General features: G+C 32.3%; 1 protein-coding gene across 1 annotated transcript; it reads right to left on the reverse strand.

Moving 5' to 3' along the window:
* Positions 1 to 6,329: 6,329 nt before the first annotated feature.
* On the reverse strand, positions 6,330 to 12,281 carry LOC113514333 (homeobox protein bagpipe). Its single transcript, XM_026898392.3, has 2 exons — positions 11,865 to 12,281; positions 6,330 to 7,687 (listed from the first exon to the last, which is right to left on the reverse strand). The coding sequence occupies exons 1-2, from the start codon at positions 12,208 to 12,210 to the stop codon at positions 6,762 to 6,764; spliced, it is 1,272 nt and encodes a 423-aa protein (XP_026754193.2). The 5' UTR covers positions 12,211 to 12,281; the 3' UTR covers positions 6,330 to 6,761.
* Between the last annotated feature and the right edge of the window lie 1,351 nt (positions 12,282 to 13,632).

The raw sequence follows: 13,632 nt of genomic DNA on the forward strand, positions 1-13,632 counted from the left end.
CAACTTAGAATGGAAAACAAGCTGACGGTCCACCTGATGAAAAGTGGTAACCGTCGCCTATAGACATGAGCAGTACCATGGACATAACAGAGTATACTGTTTCGCCCATGATACCCCCCATGCGTTGCAACTCCTGAGGACTCCAAACCGAAACACAGCTATGCAAAAACAACTGCTTCACGGTTGAAACACGAATGGGAAAGAGGTACACAAGCAATCGACTTTTATTGAACCAATATATAGATATTGCTATATATTACCTACTCCTATTGATGATATCTATGGGGTTCAACATAATACGAAAACATTATCTTTTTTACCAATCGAGATAGGCAAAAACAAAACGCCATTTAACTCCTCTAATACAAACTGTCCTATAGTTTTCTCATACAAGCTATATTAGGAATCTGTGGTATACAATTAACGCCTGATATAAGGATAATGATGATAAATGCTCTAATAAAAATGATAATGTCTCCTCGTCATAAATAAGTACATCGCGAACTCGACATGAGAACTCGATTGGTACCAAATGCGTGGGCGCCGGCGATATGTAAACAATTATGGGAATGTGAGCAATTATTGCCGTAATCAAATTCATCGTAACTTACATGCAATGATTGTTATTGCCATATCGTAATTGTTGACGACACAGATGTAGAGTTATATGGATACTCGATAACTGAATGTACTAAATTGTCAACCACGATTCTAGTTATTTGATTAGAATTATTTTGTTTAATTCCGCTACCATTTTTTTTTGATGGGTGAAAATGGAATGGTAACCCCGCCTGCGCTAACAGAATACGCTGGCGGAGCACCAGTGAAGGGTGATGGCGAGGCAATAGTGACTATTCTATTTTTTTACTCATTAAAAAAACCTACAATGATTGTTAAAGGGACATCGAGTTGACGGAGTATTTTGCCAGTAATACAGATTAGCGTTCCCCATTATTTACAATCTCTTTCCCCTCTGATACCCAAGGGTTTTTTAAATGGAGGAAGATGGAATGGTAACCTCGCCTGCGCCGTCACTATAGCCTGGTGGGGTATCAGTAAGAGATGATAATGAATGCAGGCAGTTAGCACATTATGATGTTTTTGAAAAGAATTAATTACAGTGGTTTCCAGAGGGAACTGCGTCGTGGTCGAGCTGATAGTATATTGCTAGTGATGGGGCTGTTGATTCTCTCACCTCATCTACTTCACCTCACTTTTTCCTAAAATCTTCGGGTTAGAACATATCGCGGAGCGATGATAATCGATGGTCACGACTGAGGAGAAATAAAACGTTCATGATTGATATTAGATTAGTGTGTATTAGCGTAAATAAAAATTTATGCGTTTAATATAACTCTTTGACTAATTTCAAATTAGTCTATGACCAACGTAGTGATGCGCCGAGTGACGGCGTATTTGTTTACTCGACGACATTTCCGGCGCCCGGCGCACGTGCGAACTGTGTAACACGAGCCGTACAGAGTACTGATGCTAATGCAGGAAAGTGCATTTAAACTATTCTGCTTTACGCTATGGATATCGATAGAAAATGTATATTACTTAGAAGAAAAAGCGACCGTAATTATATTAGAACTGTCTTAAAAGTTCTTGGGTAACATACTTGTTGCATCCTTTTTGTCTGGTTTTCTCGCTGATCGCTAAGACATTTGATAGACTAAGATAAAATTTTTGACGAGACTCTGTCTGATCTCTACCTTGGTTATAATGCCAAATGCAGGAAGACAGACACAATTTACGACTAAAAATTTATCTTCGTATTTTTATCTTTAAGACGTCCACATTCCGACCTTCCAGTACTAAAGTTGAAACACAGAAATAAATATATTGTAAAAAATGCATTTACTTGCATGTTTGATAACTAAAGAACTTTAACTTTCACTTGCTTTTTTTTGGAGAAAAAACAAATCCAATAAATTAAACGATGCTGATTTTTATTTGAGGTTATTAATTTCTTTGCGTTCTCTCGACTTAAAAAGAAAAACGACTTTCACTCCGTATATATTTTTCAATCTTTTCAAAAGAAGCTGGCTGGTTCTCAATTTACTAGAACGTTTTTTTATAATTATAAAAAAAAAATATAGTACAATTTAAAATTATACAAGAAATTAATTAATAACTTCGATTACATCGACAAATATCTCATCCTTATGCATATCCTAGCGAGAGGATGAGCGGTAATGCGGTGTTTAGGCGTCTACGTGTATAGGACAATCTGTTAATTACAGCCCATCACTAAATATTGCTCAAATGATGACCGTATAATATTACTTCAAAATGGTGTTAAGCTTTTCACATTCTGTTACACTAAAATATATTTGTGTAATCAATAATTATTTTGTATGCATTACGTTTAAGTAAAGATCACCGATAGGCAAGATGTCAAGAGTATTGTGATCTTATAACCTAAAGAAAAATTATTAATTGTGTATTAATTCGGGATATCTATCGAATTGCATTTAAAACTGTTCACTTTTTTAAACGTGACTGCCCCGGCTGCAATTTATTTCAATATTACTTTTATTATTTTCATTTATATATAAATTCATGTATATCTACTACGCAAATGTTTAATTAGGATATATTGTGCATATCTTTACTTGTGTTTTATCTTTTATGTATATATGAGAGTAGGTAAATATTTATATGTTGTTATATATGTATATATATTATAATATATATATAGGGATATATATTTACATTTTTTGCATTGCATGGATTCATATCTCCGATCAAACTGTAATCACTCCTCTCCATCCAAAAGTTACTTGGAAGAGATCGCTTTTAGCGATAAGGCCTGTTGTTTTTCACTGTCACTATTTCTTGTAATTGTTTGTAGGTATCTATAATAAGTTTACTATTGTAATCTTTTGGAGAAAATAATAATGAGTGTCTATCTATCTATCTTTTGTAGAAAAATACCTTAATATTTTTTTTATAGAAGTAGACTTACTTCTCTATTTTTATTATGATGCCAATGTGCAAAGTGACTACAGTTCAAAAGCGTGGCTACTAGCGCGAAGCGGTACTGTGAGCCGACGAGTCTTAGAAAATTCTTGGTCCGGAAGTTGTAACTTGGTATTTTCATAATGTTGCCTCCTGCCTCCAGACCCTCGTTCTACGTACCCCGCCCCCTCCCGACACTGTATTCATATGGTAATTTTATTTCATTGAGGAAGTTCGGGTAGTGTGGAGTGATACACAAATATTTATCAATAATGTCACTTAATGGGTTAAATCTACGTTATAGTTCTGTTTGTTTCATTAAATCAAATTAAAATGTGAATAAATGAAAAATTGAACCGACCATAAGACATTACGTTGATGAATAAAAAATGATTAATATATTAAAACTTTTGATTTCTTACTAATTTCATTTAGGATGTTCTGTGTAGTGTACTACGATAATTTCGACTGAACTTGTTTAACTTTGTATTAATTTTAATTAAAACGGACTATAATAACAATATTATAAAAATTCATTTAAAAAGACACAGTTTAAATATTTAAACTGAAGGGAATATTCAAATATATTTAATATATATTAAAAAATATTCAAATTATAAGATTCGCATTTTTATGTCGAATTTCAAAAATAAATTTAAAATGCAATAAATTGAACAAGTTGCATATTAACCGTTTAAAAAATTTTAATATTATACACATAAAATATTCTAATTCTCTAATTATATATCTAGGTTATTTATACATCAATGTAATTAACATGTGAACTTATAAAAAAATATATAGTTATTTTTAATGAGAGTCATCATATTCTACTCTTAAAGTTTACAAAGATCCTTAACATTATAAATGAATAGTAAGAGATGTGGAATGAGTTTAAATAACTCAGAACTACATCTTTGATAATCTTGAGTAAAATATCCAGTACTGAAAGAACCTATTTAAATTGTAGCGTTCATTTTATAAAAAGTAAATAATGTAACTGGTATATTGGAACACCATTGCAGGCCAAAAACCACATTTATCTAGGTTCGAGGAATTATTGGATTAAGGTACGAACAAATATTTTTTGTTTATGAATATATCAAAAACGAAGTATTAAATCGGTATAAAGGAAGGAAGATCCATGGAGAACTGTAATTAAACAAGTTCTTACTCGCAAATTAAAAAAAAAAAAAAACACGATCGCCTTGTCAAACAGACATAAAAAGTATAGTTACTCAGGATAATGTAAGTTTTTTAATATTACACCATACATTCAAACAAAATAAATAAAATCACATACATACACACATGAACCCTAAATATCGTATTTATTTGAGCAGTCGTATAAAAAGACAAATAAATGTTTTATTAAAAAAGCTCTTTTCATATTAGAGATCACTCCGTGTGCAATTTCTAGCGGTGATTTCGCGGGCATTCTTCAGTCCCCGGCGCACTTGAACAGCGTCTTCAACTCACTTCAACAAGTCTTGGCGGTTCTTAATGATATTGAGGGTTGAAATTATTCTATATTCTTTTACGACAACATAGATAAGTAATAATGCTTAAAAGAAAGGACTCGTTTTTTTATTTAACTAACAGACGTTGATAAAATCCAAACTATGTTAATTACAGGTAATTGTTAACTTGTAGACCACTTGATCATGCATTAGATCATCGATCTTATATATACCTACAGTTTACACTTTCTCTTTAATAATAAGGTGGGATAAGGCAGTAAATTTACAAAGGAATAACACCTGAGTCCTCAAGAATAGTAAAGCATGGAGTATCATGTGTCAAACAGTATACTCTGTTATGTCCATGGTACTGGTCATGTCTACGGCATCTAGGCGACTACCACTATCCATCAGGTAGACTGTCAGCTTGTTTACTATTCTAAGATGCATAAATAAAATATATTGTTTTCAGCTTAAGTCTGCAGACATATACAGATTTTGCCAGGAACACTTACATTTTCCTTTATTGTAAAAAATGAGTTTAAAAAACTATCTACTAGATGGTTGTTATCTTCTCAATCATAGTTGCACGATTGAAGGAATTTGGACAAAATTTGGGATACTGATGGATTTATTCTGGATTATCTAAGATATATAAATACTTTTAGTCCAATTAACATAAGTAAAGCTGCAGGTTACAGGTAGATATTATTAAAGCTTGAAAGTATTTACCAATGGCGTAATAAATCGTAATTCCTCAACCTTCAATATTACATATTAGTAATATAGAAGGGTTAGGGAGGAAATGTTAGTAATTAGGGCGTTAATTTCCATTGCTAACAATCGTATTTATATCGTGATTAATTCTTCTTGAATTCATCACAATGGGCTAACATACCTAATTTCATTCTCACCTTTCAATACTCACTGGAGCCCCGCCAGCGTATACCTATACAAATAACGCATGCGGAGTTACCTTTCCACTATCATCCACTAAGAACATAAGGAATATTACTTTTTATTTCTTTAACTCTTACGGTAAAGTACCTACAAATCATGCGGACGAAACTGAACATGCTAGCTGTATCCCTTTATATAAATAAATTATAGATTAGATCTGAACCATATAAAAAATTATGACTATTATTATGGAAGTTGCACCTTTGGAAAAAACATGATCCCCGATTTCATAATTGGTTTAAATTAAATTTAGGAAAATAATACGACTAATTATCTAGTTTTTTTTTTTATACTACTTAAAATGGTAAACAAGCTGACGGCCCACCTGATGGAAAGTGGTAATCGTCGCCTATAGACATGAGGAGTACCATGGACATAACAGAGTGTACTGTTTCGCCCATGATACCCCTCATGCGTTGCCATTCCTGAGGACTCAGGTGTTATTCCTCTGTACCTAGTAAATTCAAAAAAATCCAAATCCAATCCAAAAGTTGCTAATTGGCTTTAACTAATTGGTTAGTTTGTGGACTAGCCAATTAATTCAATTCAATTTATATTCAATTCAATTTATACAATTATTTTGAAGTAGATATTTCTAAAATGGTAGACCATCGAAATACATGCTAAAAAGTATTTAATAGTCATAGTATTATTTTGTGTCACTTCTGAATAAGTCTTACCTATTGCTGTATTTATATTGACGGGCAAGCTAATGGTGTCAAGGATAATAATATTGTTAAGTATGGTTTAAGGCAAAACCTTGGTTCTTCGAAAGATAACTGAACAGAACAATTGGTAAGAAAGCGTTTGGTTCTTGTAACGCATTGCATTGGACTGTTTTATACTGATAGATCGTTTACACTATTTCATTAAAAATTGGTATATTATTCATTATATGGAATTACTAAATTTAATTATTCTTGGGGGAAAATTAAAATAAAAAAGAAACTGTATTGCACCTTTATTAAACGTCTCATCAATTTTGTACTATTTACAAACGTGCACTTTGCATTAACTACTTACGTAAAACATTTATTCAACCTCTTAAACATTATTTACAACAGATTAAAAACTAAACAGTAACAATTCTACTAGCTAAAATGTAACTAAATTATACTTTTGACTCTACAACTTAATATCTTTGGTTTTTATTGCAATCGTTTAAAAACAAAACGCCTTTAATGTTTCGAGAACATTCTAAATTTGTAATTAAGTAGGTACTAATTTTATTGCAAATCAATTTATTCGATATTAAAAGCTTTTATATTGTGTGTTATTTTATTTTCTGTGAAATGTTTTCTAATATTGATTTAATGCTGCATTTCATAAATTTGAAATAGACATACTTTTATCTGTAGTACCTATATTTATTACTTTTTAGTTTTCTACTTCAATGTTACTAGCCATGCTTTCATTACTATTCTCATTTACATCGATTGTGTTTTTAATTTTCTCGGACAGCTTTTCTTTATCTGAATGTTCTCCCATGTCTTTCCCACCATCTGTTCTAGAATCTCCGTGACTTCTATCTAAATCACACGGCATCGGCATACCAAAAGCTGGATGTCCAGGGTAGTACATATATGACAGTGGTAAATTGGGGTAGTTAACGCCAAGATGAGGTCCATACAAAGATTGTAGAACAGCTTGATTGTATGATTCCTGTAACAAGGCCTTATATTCTGGGTTTTTAGCGAAATCGACCCCGTAAACTCCTGCAAAATGCTTTAAAATTGGAGATCCTTCTAGTAAAGGCGGGGCGAATAATGCTGGATTTAATGTTTTGCCTAAAATTGGTGTTTGATAAGACTTAATATCAGGTAGGGTTGGCTGTCCGTTGTTATTAACTAGCACTTTCACGGCCACTTTCCTTGCGTGGTTTGCAGCCGCCGCTGCGGCCGCTAACATCCCATTTTCTTGCATTTGCAGCTGCTTTCTCTTCGTTTTGTATCTGCGATTCTGGAACCATATCTTGACTTGCGTCTCTGTAAGTTTTAAGCTTACGGCCAGGTCAGCTCGTTCGGGACCTGATAGATACCTTTGTTGGCTGAATCTTCTTTCCAATTCGTACACTTGAGCGTGAGAGAAGGCAGCCCTGGATCGTTTTTTGCGGCCGCCATTTTGTGTATACTCGTTTATGGTGAAGTTTGGTGAGTTGGAGATCCTTGAATCGGTCGAGGGGGGTGGTGTAGAACATTTTCGAGGTTCGTAGTGAAGACTGAATGGTTTGTAGCCGATATCTGAGCTTGGTGAATTGCGACGGGTTGGTGAACCAGTGTTGGATGAACGAGAGTCGTAGTCATCTGTAACAATTGAAATAGGATTAAAGTCGATTTATTTTATGTTTATTATATCTTTATGTATCTTATATAAAGTGGTATTTATGTCAAAACTATGTTACTACGTGATACGTTTCACATTTATTTTCGTCTGGTGGGTATTATAACTGTGTTAGATTATTTTTTTGTGGGTGAAAATGGAATGATAACCCCGTCCACGCTATCGATATACACGAGCGGGGACCAGTGAGAGATGATAAGTGAGGATGAAGTCAGGCCAGTTGGCCCATTGTGACGAGTTCCACAAGAATTAAACCACAATGATTTTCAGGGGGAACCGCGTGAAGGTCGACCTAATATGGTATATTGCTGGCAATGGGGTTATTACTCCCCATTACTAACGATGTTCCCTTGTGTTACGTTATTAAGTATAACTGATCAATTTGTGAACATTTATCTATTAAAAGATTAAATCGTTAATAAATATCATTAGATAATATTTCCGAAATGCAATCCTTCCGTAAAACCGTTGTACCTAAATAAGATTTATTATCACAATAGATTATTTATGTATATATATGTACTATAAATAAAATGATAAATTACCAAAAGAAACTTGATAATAAGTATAAACGCAAAAGCTGTAAGGCGTGTTCATATCACCCCGAGCCCGGAATCAATTAAATCGGTTATCGTATCACGCTATTTGCGTATAAAGTCAACACAATGGATCCATTACGCAGATTGTCGCCGGTCATTAGACACCGTGAAAGGACGAGCGACGACGGTTAACAGTATTTTTGCGTGTTGTTACTTCCACTATTGTTGTTTTGGGCGCATGTAATTTTGAACATCCTTAGAATTTGGTATAACTTATGATTGCCTTTTGGCGATGTCTGTAAGACACTAATGTGGCTATTTATAGGAGCAAATGATAATATTTTTTCAATAATAATTGTCGATATCTAGATAGCGACTACAACGGTCTCAGAGTGCATTCTTAATATTCGGTATATATAACATTAATAAATAAAATTAATAACAGCTGTAAGTATAAAGCAAAAGTGCAGAAAATACATTTGTTAAATCTTATATGATCAAATAATATAAGTCAATATAATGACACCTTCTATGTGATATCTAAATTGTAGGTAAAGTTCAAGTGTTTTTCAATCGGCTTCAAAAAGAAGGAGGTTGTCAAATCGGTTGTATATTTTTCTTATACTTGTTACCTCATAACTCAGTCAGTAATGAATCGACTTAGAAAATTTGTTTTTTATCTGAAATTATATACTTATATACTTTATATTATATACAGTTTAGTCTCATAAAAAGTTTATTATAATCGGTTCATAAGTATACTTTGTAAATCAAAATAACTGTTTATGCCCATATCAAAATATAATATATTATATCAAAATAAATATATCAAAATAACTGTATATGTTATTATAACTGTATAAATGTATATTTAAACAATTGAAGTCGTATTTTTTGTAAATCACAATCTAAATTATTTTTTTATATTGATAAAATAACATCATATGATCGTCATGTTAATTTTTATTATACATTTTAATCGTATACAGTCTTTTGTTGAACATAGCTTCTCCACCCACCATACAATCGGTTTCGTGCAAAAATTTAATCTCGTTACTTGATTTGGTGAGGGGTAGTTTTAGAACATGTTAGCCTTATGAGATTGCCACTTGAGATTTTTCTTTCCCATCATTTACTGTTATTTTGGTAAAGCGATGATGTCACTCATTCCTTCGACCTCTTCAGGTTATATCAGTATATCGTTCATCTTCAAGCATTCTGATTTTGCTTTCTATGACGCATAATAACGCTTTTAAGTAAAACAATTTTATAATACAGAGATTTTTTTTCAAATTATATTGCTTGTATTCTATAGTGTTATAATATTTTATCTACTTAGTTGGGTTAGAATAACTTTGATTTCGCGAATGATTATGATGTTATTCATATGCTAAGTAAATGTCAAATTAAAAATATTTATTAAAAGAAAAAAAAGTCATAATACAATAAAAAATTACAGTAACAAAAACCGCGCATAATTCAACTCGGCACGTGCTGCGAACAACGTAACTAGTAATTACTAAATTGAATGCTTCAATAGTGCTTTTAAGCGTCATTACTTATAGTAATGAGGGTGTCGTGTAATCGCACGAAGTGACGGCTAAGTGGCGACGTCGCGCGGTGGCACGGCCAGTGTGAACGCGCCATTACACTGCCATTGTCGTCGCGGTAATTATGGCTGGAGGCTAATTTGAATTTAGAATTTAATATCGATTCACTATACTCAAGTAGGTACTACCTACCCACCTTTGGTTTAGGTACTTTTACTTTTTTTATTATTGAAGTTGAATTATAAAATGATGTAAGACAAATTTTAAAATTATTGGATTAAAACTTTATACATAAAATAAAAGTTTTTTTTTTATGAATAAATGAAATAAAGAACCCAATTACGTACCCAATGTACATAACCTAATTACATAGTAATATGTTTATGTATTTCACTTGTTTATATACCTACCTACCTGGAAGTAAATTAAAAATATTAATATCATTATCATCTTAGCCATTATCTGTCCTCCATGGACTGTCATAAGGTACTATCTGAGCCACCTGCCTGCATTCACCGATTCTCTATAATATTTTTGAAGTCGTCACTCCATTTAATAGGGTCATTTTACATTGCGTTTATCCATAGAGGATCGCCACTCAAGAATCTTTCTGTCCTATCGGTTATCGATTCTTCGAGCTATGTGACCAGTACATTGCCACTTTTTAGCTTGCTTATCCTTCGGGCTATGTCGGCCACTTCGGTTCTTTTGCGGATATCATCATTTCATATACTATATATAATATTCATATACTCGTATTTAATAGGTCAATATCGTGTTTATATTACGAATACATAGGTTTTTTTTTTATTAATTAATAAAAAAAAATGAATAATTATTAGCTCTAAACCATTACACCGCGTATTATGAATCAAACACGTATTAAGAAAGAATGATACTATTCGGCAGTCTTATAATTGATGATCCTAATTTAAATTTAGATCGCGGTTAGTCATCAACGACCGATGGTTGGAGTGACTCGGCGATGAATTAAAAACAACTTTTTGTCGTGTTCTATATTTGAAAATGTATTGACATGCTTCAGAAAATCATTGGATCTTGAGATATGAAGATTAGATTTAAATTTAAAAAGACCAGTTTTTTTTTTTATAGATATCTAATTGAAGAATAAAAAAATATATTTATAGTGACGAGTCTAAACAAAATCTGTATAGTAATTTATTTATATGCTATACAAGTAATTAGTTGTACGTGCTATTATTTCCTCTTCAGGGTAGTCAGAGGTAGATTTCTCGATTATCGCTGACGAGGAAAAGTGGAAATATTATTGTTAATACCTAATGGTGTTATGTATCTATTTATCGTCATGTTTTCTTTTAATTTGATTTAATATTACAATATACTATCACAGGGATAAATTGTAAATTAAAATCTGCATTCAATCACAAATTAATTATTGGTTAATTAATTAATGGTTTATATTATGTAGGTAGGTAGACTCAAAAGTCTATCATATCTCAAAAGACTTTTGTGAAATTAATCACTAGTTTTTGGCAATTTTCATATATAATTATCTAATTAATTCATACACTACGTAACTTGAATATATTAAAATAAATTATTTGTGATAAAGTAGGTACTATTTCAAAGTAAAAATTTATAAAGTTAAAATTTATAAAGTAAAGTTTTTAAAATAAACTTTTTATAAGTATTTTAAAATGAAATATAAAAAATAACGTTTTAAGATATCAAAAGCTTAAAAAAATTAAATGTTAGTGCAATGATTTATAATAAATACCTAAATAAATTTACAGATATACATATAATTTTCCTAAAACAATAATTAAATCATAAAATAACATATATATGTATAATGTAAATAGTGTACATATTATGATTGTTATTTTTAAATTACTGTTTTAATTTAATATTACGTTGTACCGTCAATTATTTTCTGTTATTCCTGTCTACGGTCGATTTGTAGATAAACCCATATGGTGTTAAGTCCGCCATTTACATTTTCAAGGCGGAATAAAATTTTAAAAATAAATAAACTTTATCAAATATATAAATTGTCTAAATAAACCCACCTGATAGTTCTGTGACTGCATAATTATTTTTTCTGGACATGTCCAAAGCACCATCATCACTATAATCCCTGTAGCCATTACAATCATCATAATATTTTAATCTTTTCTCTGAAACCTCCTTTTTCGAGTAACCATCATCTTTACTGTAGCAACTTGGTGTTTTCCCCAAAAAATTCATCTTCCCGCCAAAATCTGCTTCCTGACAATACATTCCATTTTCAAAATCGCACCTCGCTTCATTCTCTTTTGTAAGTATATCGTTTATCGAAAAGGGAGTCGTCAAATTAGTTTTTTCACAGTCTTGCAATGTCAACGAATCCTTGAAGGTTTTCAATTTTGATTCCATTTTCGAAAATTAAGTCACATGAATCGTTTTATCACTTAACGCGCGTTCCGAGCTCGCCTTACCGCAAAAGCGTTCCTCAAACGAATAAACTTTGTGTGATAGATTGCCCGCCTGTTTGACGTGCTATAAGCCTTAGAGAGGGACAGGAATAGAAGTAGATGAGCGAATTGTAGGGCGGTAAAGTGAGACAGCAATACTTTAGGGCGGACGTTTTTTAAAAAAGCTCGAGAAGTAGCGTAAGTAGTGGGGATCGTTGAGTTTTTCTTGAAGATGTTTATGTGAATGCGATTTGATCGCTTAGGTCACTGTGTTTGTTATACTGCTAATGAGAATTGGTTGTTTCTTACTATTTTCTAATATACTTGTGGATCTGTAACATCATAATGTCGTATTTAGTTAATGTATCCATGATACATACATATGTATATTAGAAAACTTAACAAAATTAATATTTACAAACAGGATAAGAATACCCAGAGTTTATCAACTAGGAGTTATTGAAAGTGATAAAATAATAGTAAAATAGTAGTAAAAATAAAAACATGGGATAGGGGCAGATTCATGAAATATTGAAATATATCGACATGACCCTGGCAATTAAGAATCTTAGAATTTCAGATAATAGAAAAATATCATTTCTGAGTAGACATTTCTATAATTCCTCAAACTCAAGCTAATAAACCCACTTCACCTTTTTTTTACAAACGTGTTTTACAGTACACTCATATTTTCGTAGTATTTACGGTGGAGATTTTTAATCAAACATGTGGTGATATTGAGGCATGTGTGTCAACCAGAGGGAGATTATGTACAAAAGTCGTTTCCTTGGGCACATCTGTCCCATTCATGTTTCTACCGTAAAGCAGTTGTGTTTGCATGGCTCTGTTTCGGTTTGAAGGGCATATGGCAGTTAATTTATAGGGTACAGAGGAATAACACCTGATCCTGATTGCCTCAGGATGGCAACGTATGGAGGGTATCATGGGCGAGTATCATGGGCGAAACAGTACCTATACTCTGTTATGCCCATGGTACTGCTCATGTCTATAGGTGACGGTTACCATTATCCATCAGGTGGGCGGTCAGATTGTTTGCCATTCTAGGTAGCATAAAAAAAATATTCAACTATGCATTGTATTAAAAAAGTGCCTACAATCCTTGGCCAGTAATAGATGGTTCGAAACGGTGCATGTTGCTTACTAGCTTTTACAACCACGATTTAGTAAATTATGTACAGATATAGAACAGTGTTTAAAATAATATATTATTTTATTAGGTATATTCATCCCAATGTATTAATACAAGTGTGTTGCATGTTTTGCAATAAATATATAAAAATTACCTCTTCCTTTCCCGTGGAAGTCGTAAGAGGCAACTAAGGGAACTTAATAGTCAAGGGATTGGCATCAGAGTCCCTCTTTA

Source organism: Galleria mellonella, unplaced genomic scaffold, assembly GCF_026898425.1.
Source record: "Galleria mellonella isolate WM207_F2 unplaced genomic scaffold, CSIRO_AGI_GalMel_v1 utg270, whole genome shotgun sequence".
NCBI classification, from domain to species: domain Eukaryota; kingdom Metazoa; phylum Arthropoda; class Insecta; order Lepidoptera; family Pyralidae; genus Galleria; species Galleria mellonella.

Excerpts from the sequence above, each read along its gene's own strand:
- LOC113514333 (XM_026898392.3), bottom strand. The coding sequence starts at position 12,210 with ATGGAATCAAAATTGAAAACCTTCAAGGATTCGTTGACATTGCAAGAC. Across the intron at positions 7,688-11,864 it reads TGCAGTCACAGAACTATCAG|ATGACTACGACTCTCGTTCA; the intron begins GTGGGTTTATTT and ends CAATTGTTACAG.